A 20000-nucleotide genomic window follows, 5' to 3' on the forward strand; every position below is an offset into this window, starting at 1 on the left:
GAGAAAGCCTTAAAGGCTTAGTAAAACATAACAAGAGTCAGACTTTGGGTGATGTAATTGCTTTCTGATTAGTTCTATGAATTCTGTTTACTTCTGGCCAAATTCTGTTTCAACATTAATAGAATTTTTTATAACTTAAAACAGCATTTGAAACAACATGCGTATTATCATTTGTGATATAAATTATCTGCCTTTAATCTAGCTAAAGAAAACTATAAAGATTTTTTGCAAGTTCTTTAAAATTACACTATAAAAAAGAAAAGAAAAGGTTATCTTTCAGGGTGTTAGTTATATTACAGGCATGATATTGTAAAGACCGGCTGTTGGCCATAATATAAAATCTCGTGGAAAAAAATCAAGGTTAGCTCATGTAAAAACTGTCTCTGTAATAAAATCACAACTAATTGGGAGTTTGGTCTAACCTACATTGGGAAAATCTTAGGTCTGATTACTTTGGGATATTCAAATGCACATGATGTGGTCTAAAAGTTATAAAAATATAAGTGAAAAGTACATTAAACTACAGCAATCCTTTCTGGGTTATCAGTAATTGCCACTCTTTAAAACAATCTAAAATTCCATTATCTCCATTAGTTATTGTATGGCTAAGACAATAAAATGCAGCCTGAAAGACCCAGAATCTGCTCAGTACTCAAGGTAACATACCAGAATTCTGAGAAGAGTCCATTAAGTGAGCATTTGACAAACCTGTATTTCTAACTGTTGCACCACCTGCATTTGCACTCGACACTGAGCGGTGCTTCGGTCATCCAATGCGTGTTCATTGTTAAGGTGCCTAAACAAACAGAAGACACAAAACAGAATGTAAAGTGATGTCGATCTCAGTGGCATAGGCTACATTTAAAAAGCATTACTCTGAAGTCAGATGTTTCTCTGTGCACTGGGAAAACAGAAAGCCTTGAAACCATACAGAAAAAAGTTAAAGCTGCTTACATGTTGTGTGAAATTATTTATGTAATGTAAAGAGACTCTTCGAATGGCAGAAAATGTCATTGTCTCTAAGCTTACCTGTTACTACAAAAAATATTTCCCCAGACCATTTACAGAGTTATAGTAGAAGTCATATTATTTATGCCATTTTTTAAAAAAAGAACAGCTTACAAATCTATGAAGCAAAAGCAATTCTGAACAGAACAAAGGCAATTTTCTATTTCATTTCTGTTAGAACAGTTTGTTGTTTCTACGATGTATTTTAGTGAGCAATGTTTTATTTCGTTGGGATGCGGTATGAATTAGGTAAAGATGGCAAATTATCATCCCGTGGAAACATCAATATTTATGAAGAACGATGATTTGCTGTTAGTAATAAAGAAACTTCATTGAAGATTCTCATCATTAGAATAATAAGATTGACATTTCATGTCCAGTGTCCTAACTAGGAGACATTTATCCTAATCTTATTTTTTAAATAGTGAAAAATAAATCATTCCAATGATCTTACTCTAACCTTGAATATGCATTAGTCTACCTTGAATGTGCATTAGTCTACCATTATTATTTCTATACAATGTTTAAAGAGATCTCTTTAATGAGTGGTATGTTAATACACCAAAAGTAATTTAGTAAAGCAGAATCTCCAATGAACATGAAAACATTTAATAATATATACTCTTTAATTTGTAATATATAATGTCTTTGATGCCTCCTAAAATTAAAGAAAGTAATCTTCAGGTAATTTAATATCCATTGGTGTATCTACTTCACCAATGGGCAAACTAAGGCAACAATTTTAGAGATGTTCTCATCATTGCATATGAGTGAAATGGCATATTGAAAAGAAATTCACAAAATTAAATAATAATTTACATATTTACCCACGTGGGCTCAAGTATCATTTAGAATGATATAATAGTCTAAGAAGTTTATAATAGCTCTGGGTGTACTAAATTCAACAAATATATTTTTGTATCCATTCAAATTATTTACTTTTATTTCTTGAAGATCATAACGAGGGAGAAAAAATACAGACACATATATGTAAAACATATGAAGAGTAATTAAAGTCGTGTTGCTGAAAAAAACTAATTTTATTATAAACAAAAGATTTGTTTATAGACCTAGGTTCAACAATCAGAAACTTTTGTTTTGCCTATACCTTGATAAGTTAAACCAGTTTGTTTTAATACTTCCTTATTGATCATAACAACAAAACCTCCATGTATCTTGTCACAATGTCAGTCTTGGTTGAAGAGAAATTGTGGACTAAAATAGCAAGGTGGATAAGGTCAAGCTGCAGGAGTGTGGCTGGAGTGCAGGGGAGGGACTTCCACTGTACCTGTCTGCTCTCTAAGCTCAGTTCAGGTTTGTTCTGCTGTGAACCTGTGAGGAGGAGTAACATTCACTCATGCTCTCTGGGAAGGAGGTATGGAATGTCAGAGTAAACCAGAGGTTAGTTAACAGAAAGTGTCACTAATTCCTAAATAACAAGACAACTTTTAAAAATTGTTTTTCAGGGTTTTTTCCTCCAAAATTTAAATGAACAGTAAGACAATTTTCTACCAGCGTAATACAGTTGTGTGTTGAATTCTTAAGGCTTTATATTGCTGTGTTTCTGTAAGATTTTTTTTTTTTTTTTTTTTACCATGAACTCTTGGGGAACACAAACATATTTATTCCATATCAAAAAAAAAATGATGCATATTTTCAAAAATGCTTCAGTTATACACTGAGATTAGGGTGTAAATGCAGGAAGCAAGATAAGTAGAATATACAGGTCTGCAATAAAAGGCACAGTCAGTATAACATTTATTTTCGTGCGAAATCACTTTTTAAAATGATTTTTTACATTTGTTTACTGCTTAGTGATAATCATGATCTTATATTTAAAGAACTAAAAAAAGTACAAAATGTTTGCATTATACACTTGGGTCTTAGAGACCTATTCAATTTATCTATGCAGCTTTTATTAGAATAGAGACTGTAGACTACAATAATAGTCAATGAGGTTTTGTCTTGATTGAATTTTTCAGTGGAACACAAAAGAACCTTGCCATTAAAATAGTCCTTTATTCTCCTGTATGAAGGCGAAAGGTTTTTAAAGTGTTGTGATGTTCAGTAATGAGCCTCTATCTAAATTATCATTGGTGACAAACTCACAAAGCACTTTTCGAGGACACATAGTTATGAAATGCCAGAGCTGCCACTTTCTTTCCTGTAATTATAGGCTAGCTTGCAGCCCTTCAATGATCATTTATAGAACAGCCTCCAGTGGATTACTGAGAACTTGAAAAACACATACATACCTCTGCCACATCTCCCTTCTCCTTTCCTCGCTATTGTTTACCAGTGATATGTAAAAGAATAGTGCCTATTCATTCCCTCTACTTAATTATGCCAATCAAAGTACAGAAATAGTGTCAGATATAAATACAATGCAATAAGACTAAATAAATAGGCTAAGTATTAACATTAAATTATGAATTTATGTATTTATGACTATTTTGTGCCCAAATTATTCTCTTTTATGTTTTTATAACTATCTCAGGTACTATATATTACTGTTAAAAAATTCTCTATGATTTATAAATCAAGAATGAGATAATACTGAAAAATGAGAGGATTGGTGGATTTTCTCAGTCAGTGCCTAATTGCTGTTTCAAAATGCATATGCAAAGGGACATTTCATTAATCATTTAATCATGTCCCTTGCAGGAAGTTGGAACTAATGTTGCAAATACCCTTTTCATATGAATGCTCCATAATACTATCTTATGCATTTGATATATTGCCTATGTCATAAATTACGGCTGCTTCAAAAGGACCAAGTGGGGTTGTTATCCCTGAAGATGCTTGTTACAAAACCTTTATTAAGTTTCTTTTTTTACTTATTGGTAGTTCTATTTCACAGCTTCATACAAGGCAACAATAATACTCTTTCTGATGCCAAAGGTCTGTAAATTACCCATGCAATCACTAACACCATTTCACAGGCCTGTTCTACTTCTACTGGTCTGCTAACAAGGCGATTACACACAAATTACTGAATGCCTATGAAATATTTAAATGCATTCTACTCTACTATGCATTAATAAGAGCAAAGCAAGCTCTGGAATTCTGGTTAGCTCCAGTCCCTAATGTCCCCTAATGAGCCTCTTACCGAGACTGCAGTTCAAACAGAGAGGTGAAGAAAAAATGCAAAGGGTGCCTTCAGAAAGGCAGCACTGAACAAACATTGTGTGAGCCAGTTCTAATTTATGGGTCACTTTATAGGTATATTGATTTTTGTTTTCAAAATGGAATAAATGATGTGGTCGACTGACGTCCTTTCAAAACTGCATTGAATCTGTGCTAGGCAGGTAGTATAAACTAGAAAAAACATAAATAAGCAGTCAACTTCTTTCTAAAAACAATTAAGCAAGCACTTCAGGAAGACAAAAAGTAGGAAAGGATCCTTCCAATTTATTTAATGCATAATTCTCTTTAATGAAGGTTTTATAGATTATGAATGTATGTGGTAACTTCAATTATATACAATCCAGATTAGTGATTCAATTTTAACCTTTGGATTCTTCAAATTCATTTAAAGTTGTAACATTTTATAAGCTAAAAAGGGATCAGATTTAAATCCAAGTATGTCAAATACTGTTTTAACAAAATGTTTCACTTGCATATCACTGGTGTTTGATTTATTTTGCATCAAGCTTTTTATGTTTAAACACTGACAGGAGTTTAAATACAAAATGTTAGCTGTCACTATTCATTTAGTTGATTATGTGAGATGCCTTAGTTTTGAGAGATGGGGGCACTGTCACCAAAAGAAACAACATTCTGACAAGTTCAAAGAATGCCTTCTTGAGGTCATAATTTTGTAGCCATGCTGCCTAGTCAAAGACAAAGAAATAGACAATGCACATTAAGTAAGAGCATAATTTTTAGAGTAGTCAGCTGCAATAGAAAAGACAACAAATTTCTATTAAATAAACTATGTTTCCACTATGTTTTCTATCGGTCTTCATATAGTATCAAGCCTTAAAAATTTAATCTGTAATAAATTTAACTCATTTACACCCATCTACTAATTAATCTTTAATACATTAATATCTTTATAGACACTAGCCATCCTGCCTTTCTTAGAGGAGAGTATTTCCACCTTTGTATCTTAGACGACGTTTTGTGTGCTGGCATCTATGCATGCAGGTTCAAGAACACTTGTCTGCTAAATGGAATGTTATATTGTAAACCTTTTGGCTTAAGCTCTAAAATCAATCCATCTATATTCAAGCTGACTTAGTTCCAATGGAATGATAATTAATTTTGCAGACAAACTACTCTAAAGTTTTGTCAGATGTTATTACACTTTGACATTTATAAGACAGTAATGAAGAACTAGTATTAAATGCTTTTAGTGATCTAGTGAGATACTCAATTAGTGGTCAGGAAAAATGGTTAGCTTCTGTCAACACCTACTTTACAGTAAAACTCAAAAATTTTCCTAAACACTTTTTATCCTGGATTTCCTTCATCATTTTGTGTTTTCTGCTTTCATCTTGCTGTTACAAATAACTACTTCTAACTTAGTCTGAATTTTTTTTATCCAATTGAAAAGAGTGCCTCAATTAAAGAATATATAAAAATTAAAGAATATATAAGAATAAGAATATATAACACATAAATATATAAAATACATAAATATATATAATATACAGGTACATATATATGTGTTATACATAAGCAACTGTCCTTTATAATGGCTTTTCATTTGGTGCAAGATAAACATAGAGGGATTCCACTAGTTTGTTTTGAGATGTAATGTGAAAAAAAGAATTGGGGACTCAATATATTTTCTACCTTTTTTTAAATTTGATATATGTCAGCTAAATAGTAAAAATGAATGGTTTCCTTTCATTTCAAACAAAAGGATAAGCTATCTGATATCAAATTAAAGCTGAAGCTGTAAAATTTATTTCTACTGCATACTAGAACTAAAAATGTCACAATTATATTTTCCTAAAAAACTTTTATAATAAACACTGGATACAAAATTTTGGGAGAACAGATACACGAAAAAATGAGAACTAAAAACCTTTCACAGCACTTTAATTTACCTATCATTTGCCTCCCCAAATCCTCAGTTTTCTCCATTATTACAAAGGAAAACAAAGTCATCTGAGAAAATCTGTGTAACTGGTGATGTTTTCCTTCTTCATTTTCACTTCCCACACAGATGCTAAGTAAACTTTTTTTGAATAACTAAAGTTAATTCATTTAGTGATATTATTTTCTTTCTTTTCAAATTTCTAACACATTTTAAAGAAGACAATGCCTCTATGGAAAGTATATCTAATCGATATTTCACTTTGGTTCAGTATACTTACATTAGCTCTATTAACAGAATTTATCACAGATCTTTGACTTAGTGAATCTAAAGCATATGAAAACAAAAAATGGACTAAAAAAGGCCTTAAAACCTCCTGTCATTAGTTCTGTCATCCCTATAAAGTTAATGTGTTGGAAAAATGGTCAGTCTTTGGAACCAAAGTTGATATTTAATTGAAAGGAAATGCTTTTTTAATTGTAATTTCTTTGTTTTTGGTTTTTTTTTTTTTTAAACACTGGCATGAATATGAAAGAAGACTAAGGTAAAATGAGGGTTCATATTCATCTGATTGTTAGTAATAAACACATAAATATTTGAGAAAAATTAAATGCTCCTTTCAATTTGCTATAAACAAAATCATACTGAAGGAAAATACGTATTTTTTCCCTAAAGATTTATTTTGAATTTTGTCAGAAAGAACAATTTGGAGCAATAAAATGCATGGTGAGTGGGTTAGTCCTATGGCATAATTTACCATTCTTAAAAAAACAGTAACAATAGTCCTTTAACTAATTTCAATGACAAGGAATAATATATTGATAAGGACAAATGTATTCACATGAGGAAATGGAAAATCATCTGTTAAAACAACATCCCTATGTTCTTTCTTTGCTTTAACTTTATTATTATTATTATTATTATTATTTTAGAGAAGAGAACTTCAGCAAAGTTACCTAACATTTGTTAATGGTCTCTTTGCTTATAATCAGTTTCATACCCAAATAAACGGTAGCTCACAACTGTTTTGATAAAAGAAAAGCGTAAATTTTCATTTAAGGCCATTTACAAAGAGGCATAGTGGTATATGAAGCAAATTTTTTCTTAATTAGTTAGAAATGATAAAAGGTTAAAAAAATCTTTGTGGAAGTCTTACTGTAATTCATTTTTAAAGTTATTGTGATGCCAAGTACTTGTGCCTGGTTGTTAAGGTGCTTTTGCTCTATACCCTGTAGTCAGTCTTCCATTTGTAAACACATCTTTTTGATGTTTCTGCCAACATCCTGGCAACAAAGCAGTGCAATTTCAAATGAGCTAATTAACTTAATTGTTGATGAAGCATGAAACAGTTCACTCACCCTGTTAGCTGCACCATGACAACATAAGAGTCTCAGCCTGTGAAGTTACTCATCTCCATAAGCCTATCTGTAGCTCTGTTTAGATCTCTTATATACCAGAATTGTGTAAGGAAAACATTTCATGAAAGATGAATCTTTTCACTTGAAAAAGAACTCCTTAAGATTTTTTTTTAAATAAAATACTGTATTACAAATTAAGAATATACAAAGTGTTGGTTTTAAGCTAGAGAAGCCATGTAATCTGTTATACAAAGATATAGCCATGTGTGTTTCTTGATGTTTCTAAGGGCAAAAAGTAACAATGTAAATGAAATGTAGTTATTTCTTTAAAGTTTAGCCAGTATAAACTTTCATTTTTAATTCTTGTAGTTAAATGTATATACTAAATACTATTTTTAAAAATATATAAAGCCTGTAATTAAAAAACAAGCCTTCAAAATATGTTTACTGAAATATATATATTATGATGACTCACATAATATTAATTAGAAACTTAAAACTTAAGAGAATTCTATTTTACAAACAGTTCTGTTATAAAGTTCTCCAATGATTAATCACATATTATTGTAGGCTAATATTTTTCATTCATTCAAAAATCTTTACTAAATAATCTGTAAAATACCTTAATGAAAAGATGAAGCCTGACCTTGCTAAATCCACTTGTTGGAACCCACAAAAATCTTATAGTGTGTCTTATAATGGACTTTTACTTTTCTCTTTCATCTTTTGTTTATTTACAATGTGCCTAAAACTCCCATATAATTCAGCACCCCCCGCCAAAAAAAAAAAAAGTAAAAAACCTACTTTAAAAACTGTCCAAAATCTTCACAAATGCTTTCACAGCCTGGCCATTTGCAAACTCCATGGCCATAGAGAGTGTGAGAGGCCCCAGTCTCCTCATGTGACGAGCTGTAGCAAAAGAACACGACGTCAGATTCATCTCAAAAAGCTATAATCGTTGCAGGCTGCTAGCGCCTGTCAGGTTACGATCAGTGACAAACAGGTCAAAACAGGTCAATTCAGCTCAGAGCAGTCAGAAAAATTTAATCGTTCTATTGAATAGTTCAACTGCCAAGGCTAGATGATGTTCCAATTAGAGGAGAAATAGAGCCAAAGATGACTGTTAATAAAGGATGAAAAACTAAGAGGACTGTATAATATCATATGCTAATCCTGCCATATGACCTTAATGTAACATTTTATCTCTAAATAAAAAATATATATTCATATGTGGTCAAGTGAAAAAAAACCTTCATTTTTAAGAAAATAATAGGACAGTCATCATAAGATTTTGAAGTGCTCTTTTTAAAGAAGATATGGACCTCTAGGATTATTTAAATTGTTTAACATTTATGTATAAACCACATATATTTCTACTAGTTACACTTGATTTAGAAAATCTACTTTGCAACAGTATTCATTAGCTATATCTTTATATACTTATTGAAGACTTTTGATAAGTGAATATTAGATAGAGAGAACCCAGAGAAATCAACCAACTTTTGGAATGCATAATCATCAAATTAATCTCAATTAAAACAACAGCATGAAAGCATTCAGGAGCATACCACTTTATACTAATAAAAACAAACAAGAAAAATTTTCCTTGATACTCAAATGAAGGCCAGAAACATCACTGAATTATAGAATTTTATTTTAAATGGTAGTATAATTCAATATATGTTTCTTTGAAAAACATTTGTTTATGACAAAGAATTTGTTATGGCAAGGCAGATATTCATATTGTGTAACAGAACACTATCAATCCACTACACTTACATATGAAGTTTGGAGCTTTATATATAAGCCTAAGCCATTATGTTAAGAATTCTACACTTACATTCCATCTTTTAAAAACAGATTTTTCACACTGAGCAATATTTTAGCTAATGAACTATATGCAAATTACTTTAAAGGACTTGATTAGAGAGCACTATGCCTAAATAAATGGAACTAAAGGACAAATGTACATGAATGCTCCTTTTACAAATGCAATTTTTATACAACTAAAATAAAACAGTAAAACATTATCTAACGTAACACATTTAATATTAATAACTGAAATAAAATATTTTTTCTTTGAAATTTTAGTTGAATTTAATCATAAAATCACCAACATAAGTTTATCTTTATGTGTTTAGATATTTCATCATGCCACAATTAAAAAGGCAAACCAGAATTTCCATCATCTAGCTTAGTATGCTTGTGTCTATATATTTATCTGTTCTCTGATTTCTAATTCATATGTTTGAAACATATGAGAGATATCCATGCATCTTTAATTATTTGAAATTAAAGAACTGATTTTTAGCTTGAAAAATGTTCTCAGCAATCAGGTTAATCATAACATCTTAGTCATAAAAATATATTGATACAATCATTCCACATGCACTCATGAAAAAATAAATGTCTTCAGGCAAACTCCCCAACTATATCCATCAAACTTTTGGTATTTGAACTGCTTTTCTGCAATATAAAGAATATAATAAGATAAATAAAGATTTCTAACCTGTTGTTCTATACATTTTGTCCTTGTTTCAAGTACAAATTATTCTTTTCCATTGTCTCAATGGTGAATATAAAATTTGATGATAGATAAATATAGAATAAAGCTCATGAGATTTACCTGTCTCGTCTTGCATTTAGAACTGAAGACTGTCCATTCACTATGGAATGATGAGTTATTGGTGGTGATGCTTTGGAAGTGGTGGAGGAGGTAGTCGAGGAGGAATTGTTAGTAGTGAGGTCTAGCCCTCCATGTTTAATGCCATTGTCTTCCATACTGTGAACTCCAGTCACTTCTTTCCATAACTGCTGAATCTCAGCAGGACTTAAGCCAGCTATAAAATGAAAGAAAGCTTCATTAACATAACAAGGTAAAGTTTATATAATGAGCTTTGTGTTATTAATAGATTAATACCAACAACAGTGATGTTACCTGCATAAATTAATATGCAACAAAAAATCACTTTTACACTATCAGCACCAAAGCTTTTGTCTTGAAAAAAATCATTTATTTTCGAAAGAGTACCAATTTGGGAATAGTATGAGGAATACTGCCATTTGAAATAACTGAGAATATTATCAAGCATTAAAAAATCTCTGCATGTTCCATTTAAAAACTGAACTAGGGCCAGGCATGGTGGCTCACGCCTGTAATCCCAGCACTCTGGGAGGCCGAGGTGGGCGAATCACTTGAGGCCAGGAGTTCAAGACCAGCCTGGTCAACATGGTGAAACCCTGTCTCTAGCAAAAATACAAAAATTAGCCAGGTGTGGTGGTGCACACCTGTAACCCCAGCTACTGGGGGTGTTGAGGCAGGAGAAATGTTTGAACCCGGGAGACAGAAGTTGCAGTGAGCTAAGATTGTACCACTGCACTCCAGCCTGGGTGAGAGTGAGACTCTGTGTCAAAAAAAAAAAAAAAAAGAATAAATAAATAAATAAATAAATAAATAAAAATAAAAATTGAACTATTCAACTTTTAAGAGTAGCTTTTACTTATTGCTAGTATTAAGGTTTCTTTTCTTTTTTTTTTTTAAATCAGTCAGGAACTGAAAGAGAAATAGATTTCAAAATAATATCAAAAGAAAGTAAAGAAAAAAAAAGGGAAAACAAAAGTGCCAGGGAAAAACAGTGAACACTCAACTCAAAAAAATAGGAGACTTCACAATTATCTGGTCATTTTGATATTTCTCAGAGGGGTGAACTAAATAATTAAATTTAATTTTGGTGTCTTAAAGAAACCAATATGCTTACTTAACGGGATCAATTAAGAAGATAACATCTAAACTTCTTCATTTACGACTGATAGAGTAAATCAACTACTCATTGTAAACAATTCCCTGGTTCAGATTATGCAAATTTATTTGAATTATACAATAAAAATAGAAAAGCTAGATATAATCCTTTAGTTTTTTTTTTTTTTTTTTTGAGCCGGAGTCTCGCTCTGTCACCCAGGCTGGAGTGCAGTGGCACAATCTCCACTCACTGCAAGCTCTGCCTCCCGGGTTCACGCCATTCTCCTGCCTCAGCCTCCTGAGTAGCTGGGACTACAGGCTCCCGCCACCACGCCCAGCTAATTTTTTGTATTTTTTGTAGAGATGGGGTTTCACCATGTTAGCCAGGATGGTCTTGATCTCCTGACCTCGTGATCTGCCCGTCTCGGCCTCCCAAAGTGCTGGGATTACAGGCGTGAGCTACCGCGCCCAGCCAATCCTTTAGTTTTTAACTATAAATTTGAAATAAAGTATTGAGAGACTATTGCTTACAGTATTTGACTTAAAAAATAGTCCTGTGTCTTAGTATATTTTTTATATACCTTGTGCTTTTTAATCCTCAGTACAAACTAATAGAGTTAGTATTATTAGTTTAAACAATTCATGGAAAAAGAAACAAACTAAGAGAGAAGTTCAAAAATATGTCCAAGATCACCCAGCTTCCACATGGTAAAGTTGTAATTTAAATCCAGGCAGTCTGGCTTGAGTACTTTTGCTCTTAAAATACTATATTAAGAAAATATTAAAACTACTGAATAAGTAAGTACTGGGAAAAATGAAGAGGCTATTTACTATATTCTGGCATTTTACTAACTGCATTACATTTATAATCTTAGTTAACTTCGCTTGAGGTTAGAAATCATTATATTTTACAAGGAGGCTCAGAAAGATTAAATATTTTGCCCCAAATCACTCAATTTATGTTCAGTGAGCAGAATTCAAACTCAATGCTCTGTAGCTCCAAAATCTATGTTCTTAATTACTATGTGCATCTATAACATCTAATATAAAGATGAAAGTACAACTTAAACTACCTCTCCCAACCTAACACACATCTACATTAGATACTATAATGATGTAAGAGATGTGTGGGGTGAAGCAGGTTTAAATAGGCGGGGGAGATGGGGCAAGATAACAGAATATGATGGTGAGAAGAATGAACTCTCTCACCCTAATCCCTGCAAATGGAAAAATCCCTGATCTAGATATCACTATATCTAAGTATTGGCAAGTAGCCAATAGCAACAGAAGAATTCTCACTGTTTCAAACATCACTTCTGGTCAAATTATTCATCACAGCATTAACTTTAAATTGCTATGCCTATCACAATTTCGCACAGGTAGTTTTACTGAAGGCTATCATTTCAGTGATTCTGACTCCTTGAGATTTTAAGACAAGCCCTGAGCCTAAAGGAAAAACAGGATAATTTGGGTTTCCAAAGTTACTACAAACCATCTTTTTCCATCAAAATGAAAGTGGCTTTATAAAGAAAGGTTTCTCTGTTACATAGGAAACAACTTTTTTTATAAAGATCTATAATTATTGCTTTAACCCAGAATTCCGCAACTTTTCTGACTGTAACTTTTTGATTATCGGTTGGTGTTTATTAGGTGTCCCAAAAGGAAAACTTTATCAGCAAATCCTTTTTCATGACAGCATCAACATGTCTTTTGCATGAGAACTTTCTCCATCTTACCAGCTGCCTCTCTGCTCTATTGTCATCTCTTGCCTGCATCACAGCTATAGCCTTGCCACTGTCTTCCTGCTATCACCTTGCCTTGAATATATGAATTTACTCTTCATGGAGCAGCCAAGTATTCTCTCTATAAATGTAAATTAGGTCATGTTGCTTCCCACGCAAGGCCTCCAAAGGCTTTTGAGAATACTTAGAGGAAAACAAAACAAGAAAACAACAACAAAAACACCCTTACTATGGCCTATGGGGCACTGCACTTATCTGGCTCTTGCCTGTCTCTGATCTCATCTACCGCTCTCTCTTCATATTTCATTCTGTCATACCAGCATTCTGTTGCTTCTCAAATGTATCAAACATTTTCTCCCTTTCCAACCTTTGCTCTGGCTGTTCCTACAACCTATTCTTGGCTTCCTCCCTCCCTTCACTTAGATGGTTCAAAGTTTACCTCCTCTAAGTTTCCAACCACACTATCAACCCCTGCCCCTTCCCACCGTCCCTTCTAGCATTCCTTAACTCCTCATCCTATTTTTTTTAAGATCATATATCAGTTTCTGAAACCATTTAATCTATCTATCTATCTATCTAGTCTACCTCTTGTTATCACCAGTCTCCCTCTAATACAATTGAAGTTTTATAAGAGTAGGAATTTCTTGTATTACTAGTATATCTCCACTGCCTTGAACAGTGCCTGGCATGTGCTCAATAAATATTTGTGGATTTCATTGATTATAATAGAGTCATACATTTCTTGAAGACATGTTGGTGCCCACATGGAAGTTTTGTGACTCTTAAAGGGCATACTCCATATGAATATTGCTACAATACAAGACTAATGTCTAGGAATTATATATGGCACTAGTTACTTCTAACATAGATTGAGTGGCTAACTACATTTTACATCTCAGTTAAAGGCTTAGATGGTTTTAGAGATTATACCAACTAATGATGTTACTAGTAATTCAGTTTTGGGATTTTATTAATAATTTAGTTATGTAAGTATCTACTTGCCTTCTAAAAGTAGATTTCTATGATATTATTCATTTGTACTGAAAATTAGTGATATCACCATGCTATTGCAATAAGGTAACAAATATTAGGCAGTTAGTAGGCCCTCAATAAAGATTAGATGAATAAATGACCTGTTCAAATAATCCAAATAATGTTTCTTAATTAAAAACAGGAAGAAATAGTTTTAAAATATTATATAATAGACAAGAGGCAGAGAATAAAATAAGTCAAAAAGATTCATTTTAGCAGCAGCGGGTCCTCAAATGTCGGCATATTAGAATCACCTGGGCATATTTTAAAATCTCTAAGACCTTACCACAACCCACACCAGTAAAACCACAATGTTAGAAGGGAAACACAGGCATTAGTAGTTTTTGAAGCTCCAGAGGTGATTCCAATGCACAGATAATTTTGGGGGTAAATTTTTAAAAAGAAAACTATTACCTTGCTCTTGGGACAAAGCTTTCAACCTAAAAATTGCTCAGTTCTTTTATATGCATACAAAACTACTTAGAAAATGTGAAACAACTAGCCAATCGATTTTGTACAACTTTGAAAGTTTTATGAGCTTTGAAGGCTTGATGGTTTGCAATAATTAATCTAGGTTATTTTTCAGGCAGTGATATAACAAGTTCAGTATTTCCAAAACAGTGTTCTATGGAACAGTAGTTTTATAAATGCTGTTAATCTAAGAGGTCCGTGGTCTCTATCTTGGAGACTTTATTATTCATGTAAAATAGTTCTGAGATGTGTAGTAACAAGGAAAACTTGAATCTCATTTTGAAGTCAGCGTTTTCCAATTATATTTGAGGAAGAAAAACCCAAGAAACTCTTTACAATTACACTAGTTTGTGTAAGTTTTAAATACCCGGTGTAAGTTTAGGAGTCACCAACTGATCCCTAGCCCATACCCCTCCCTAGTCTTTCTATTTGAAAATCCCATGTAACCTTATCCAGTTTCTTAAACTTTCCATGTTCAAAACTAAACTCCTGTTTATACAGTCCCCTCCCTCAACCCCAACTCAGTTCTCTTTAGAGTCTTCTTCGTCTCTGTTTTATTTAACTGATACTTACATAGTGCTTTTGATATGCCAGACATTCTTCTAAGTGCTTCACATATGATATCTAATCTAATACCTCAAACCATTATTATCATTACTATTGCTCTTATTATTCCTATGTTAGAGATGGGCACACTAAGGCAAAGAAAAGTTAAGTGCCTTGCTCTAGAGCTACTCTGTTGCAGAGCTTCCTCTCATTTTCAGGTCATTACTCATTAACCCTTTCCTCAGGACTCCTTCTGAGGGTCACCCCATTTTCCTATTGTTACTTAGGTTTTTCCTGTTCTTGCCTTCATTTCTCTCCTATGGAGAGAAATATATTTTACTTAACTTATTAACTTAACTATATATTTTACTTAACTTATATTGTCTGCCTTCTACACTAAAGTGTATGTTTTACGATGGCAGGGATTTTTGTCTGTTTTCTTCACTGCCATATCCCCAGTGTCTATAAGAGTGCCTGCAGTCAGTGAAAGCTCAAAGAATATTACTTGAAAGAGTTTTAAAATTTGGCCAGAACACTTGTGTACTGCCAAACATACTCTGGGAATCTGTGGACTAGACTATTATGATTAATAGACAACTTTTATCTTAAGTGAAGATTATTCGGTTTCTCTTATTTCAAGGATATATACACTAGAAGTGCCAAAAAGTTTTGTAATTATTCAATTTTAAAATTCCATGGCCACAAAAAATTGGGAATCCCTATTCTACTTTTGGATAATAATTTGGGCTTGTGCTTATTCACTGCCAGTACCACAAACATTAAAAGGTTTTTACCATAGGAGCTAAGTAAATGAAAGGGTAATTCCTTAATCAAATTGCCTATCATACCACAGATAATACAACTTAATAATAATTCTTATGACAGGGTCTGACTGGAGTGCAATGGCATGATCACAGATCACTGTAGCCCTGACCTCCTGGGCTGAAGTGATCTTCCTTCCTGAGCCTCCCAAGTAGCTGGGATGTGACCAACCACAGGCATACGTCATCATGCTCAGCTCATTATTTTATTTTTTGTAAAGACAGGGTCTCATTGCGCTGCCCAGGCTTGTCTTGAACTCCTGGGCTAAAGTGATCCTCAGGCCTCAGCCTCCCAAATTGCTGGGATTATAGGTGTGATCCACTGTACTTGGCCTAATAATAATTCTTTAATCCCACATCAGAGTTTGTGGAGTATCTACAAGCTGCCAAGCACTGTGCTAAGAATTAATTAAAATTAATTCATATCTAGATTATATGTCCTTAAGGCACACGAAGTTTAAAAATGTCTATGCTAGTTTCAACACAGCTTTGAAAATGCTAAGTTGATTTTTACTTATTACTAAAATAAGTAAAAAGCAACTTTTATTAGTAAAAAAATCTCCTTAGCAGCTTTTTCACACTCAAAAAAATAATAGATTTTTTCAATGTCGTTTCTTTTTCTGGGTCCAGTAATTGATTTTTAAATGTTAAACAAATAATTGTATATATTATGATGCAAAGTATGTATACCGTTAATTTTTAACGAACTTATTTAGTGATACTCTACTTATTTTCTAAGGTTACTTATAATTTAAAGTAATAAAAGTGAGTTTTGGTAGAAACATTTGTATCATATATATTCCGTTAAGCCAAATTGATATTTAATATTTGAATTGGAATCACTGAGATATTACTATATACTTTTCAGTTTTCATCTTAAATTTTATATTTTATGATGTGAAACTTAAAAACTAGTATACACATGGCCAGAAAAACTGAATCACAGAAAAGGGTATATATTACAAAAGTAGACTTCCCTACCAGCCTTGACCTCTGGATACCTATCTCTCTTCTTCAGAAGAGAGTTCCACTTTCTGGAGTATCCTTCAGAGACCTGGGTGTTCACTTATAATTTGACAAACTCAACATATTATTGATTTATATTTGACAAGAGGTCTACTATCACCTACAGATACAATGTCCATCTTTAAAATGCCTGTCTGAGAGGTGAATTAAATACACACTTTGTCCAAATGCCAAATTTAGCAGAAGTAGGTATTCAGCTGAAACTGAGATCAAAGAGAAATTATCTTCCCCAAAGACAGAACTTCTGGGATATATGAATACATCTGATATTAACAAAAATTAGTACTATCATTTTTTATAGGTTGCATTTTAAAAGCTTGATTGATATTCTATTACAAAACCAATGATGTTTCATTTTTCTAGTCATATTTTAATGTGGCAAAGTTGACACATTGCTTTTGAGTCTTCCTCTCAAGATGTAAAGAATTGCCAAATAAAACTTTAAAAAAAGATTTATGAGATAAATGGAATTAAATTCATGTTAACATTATACATTCTAGTTCACAAAATAATTCTACAATAATTATAGAGTTATGATATAATTTAATCTGAATCTTTTTAATATTTTTTTCAAAAACTAACTCAACACACTCAATATTTTTCTATATATGTGAGTATTTACTAGTTTTTTAAACATAAAATTAACAGCATTCACAGGTAGCTTGGCAGAGTTTTATACCTGCAATGATAAATGTACATTTAAACTTGAATTCACTGATGAAATTTTAGCACATAAAGCACCAAATAAGTTTTTTTTTTCCCCAAGTTACAAATGGAAAACTTTGTGATATTTGAAAGGGAATACTGACATGGTAACAATTTTGCCTGACATGGATTGTTCATATTGCTAGTGTTGTTGCTACAATTACATACAATAGTAATCTATGCAAGCACAGGATCATTGATTAAGCAGTAAATCCAAGATGCCAGAAGTAGGCATTTGGCTACTTAGACTTCCATAAGCATAGAATGAAGCCAAAGCCAAATAGCTAATTTTGGCTGAATACTGAGCCCAAAGACTATCTTCAGCACAATTCTAACTCAGCCTAAAAACATTATTATATTTTATTTCAATACATTTCATTTTTAATTGTTATTCAGCCACTCTTATTCCCAGATTCTCTCATTCTATAATACGTTAATTCAGAGGAATCCTGGCTAGAATCTAGCATTCCCTGTTTGGTCTTTCAAATTGGTAATGAAAATCTTGTCTTTTAAGTAACTTTTATAAATTAAAAAATATGTAAAAACTTGGAGTGACAGAAAATCATCACCACATGTATTCCTATCTATATAGTCATAGTAAATGTGTGAATATATTGTGGATTAGAGTATACAAACGTTTATCAGATGTCAAAAACATATCAATGTTTAAAGTTAACTTCATCTTTCCTAACCAATAGACAATGATACTGGTTTTAAAATGTTTCACTAAATTTCATTACCAGATAATATATAAACTATGTTATTTTTATATTACATAGATTTATAATCAGTATATTATTCAAGATGGAACTATAAATCCATCCTTTCTATTTGACTTATGTATATACCTATACACCCATACTTAAGTATATACAGTATCATCAGTCTGTATAAAACCAAACATATACTTAGGAGATGGAAGTTTACTTGCCTAACTAAAATCCAAAATTATAGTAATATTAATGATGATCTTAAATGATTAATATTTAAAATAATTTACACGAAGATGATAAACATAAAACTTTAGAGAGGAATGTAGATAAATCTGCTATTCTACCAAAATTCTTATAATTTTGTTATTTCTCATTGTTATATACATATATTTTAATATAATTTAAGAAGTTGTAACTCTAAAAGTAGCATGAAGAATTTGTGCTAAATTATAGGGATAAATAAAATATGGCATAGTTTTAGGTCAGGCGCAGTGGCTAACGCCTGTAATCCCAGCACTTTGGGAGGCCGAGGCAGGCGGATCACTTGAGGTCAGGGGTTCGAGACCAGCCTGGTCAACATGGTGAAACCCTGTCTCAACTAATAATAGGAAAATTTGCCAGGCATGGTGGTCGGCACCTGTAATTGCAGCTACTCGGAAGGCTGAGGCAGGAGAATTGCTTGAACCCAGGAGGCGGAGGTTGCAGTGAGCTGAGTTGGTGCCACTGCACTCTAATGTGGGTGACAGAGTGAGACTCCTCAAAAAAAAAAAAAAAGACACGGTTTTAAAGATACAATGAGAACATCATCCATCATTGCACATTAATCCTACTTAGTTTTCATATGGCTATTTTTCAAGGCTAATCAATCAACCAACCAAAAACCTGGTGCAAAGTGAACTGGAAACTGATAATAAAAATATTCAAAATACTTTTACCTTAACCTCTAACTAAGGAAGAAATGATTCAGGGCTTAGACTGTACAACAATTTCCCATTCTAGTTTTGGGATTCCAGCACAGTACCATAATGTTAGGTTCCTTTACTGTAGCTAGTGTATTCAACATACAATGAGCGTCCACAGTGATACTTTTCACACTTAATCATCTAAATCGTAAAAAATAAGATGATGATGCTGGTTTGTGTGGCTTACATGGCAACAACAGAAACTTTGATCAGTGAACCAACTACATTTGTGGCCCTACAATTATTCAAATGGATTTTTTTAACCTATATTAATGAAAACATAGTTTAGTGATTTCATCTTTTTTCCTTTTTAAAATATAAATTTTCTGCTCAAAGACAGATGTCTTCAGATTTACTTTCCTTTCCCTAAATGTTTGCCATTTTCTCATTTTATCTCTCATATATCTTATCAAGGATAAAAACAGAAGAAAAGGGAGAAACAAGGATTCTATGAAAATAAATTTTAATTTTAATTTCAGGTAATTTCTCTTTGAAAACTATTAGAATGATTATATCATTATAAATTTCATTGTTCAGAGAGATGTTTTTTGCTTGTTTTGAAAGAATGTGGTTTCACAATATGTTTTAAACAAGTTACATTGTGTTTCTATTAGCACATATTTTATAATTTCTTCAAATGTTTACTTGAATTGATTTAATAAAATAAGATTGTGGTAGATCATGCTTTTCTGTTGAGGAAATTCTCATATAGTTATAACCTAAATACTGATTTCATTTGAACTTTACTGAAAACAAAAAAATATTGTTTGTTTTAGTATAGTTTCTATTGAAGAAATCCATGTTTACATTGAAATAATTTTATAAACTCT

General features: G+C 32.2%; 1 protein-coding gene across 6 annotated transcripts in view; it reads right to left on the bottom strand.

The window, feature by feature from the left end:
* Nucleotides 1-20000, bottom strand: part of FOXP2 (forkhead box P2) — a 596683-nt gene that overhangs the window by 41139 nt on the left and 535544 nt on the right. For all 6 annotated transcript variants that reach the window (XM_031664851.1, XM_009203720.4, XM_009203721.4 and 3 more), the window contains 3 exon segments: nt 10040-10253; nt 8218-8322; nt 709-796 (listed from right to left, as the gene is read on the bottom strand). In XM_031664851.1, the coding sequence (XP_031520711.1) occupies nt 709-796; nt 8218-8322; nt 10040-10253 (407 nt within the window).

This window comes from Papio anubis, chromosome 4 (assembly GCF_008728515.1).
Source record: "Papio anubis isolate 15944 chromosome 4, Panubis1.0, whole genome shotgun sequence".
NCBI classification, from domain to species: Eukaryota; Metazoa; Chordata; class Mammalia; order Primates; family Cercopithecidae; genus Papio; species Papio anubis.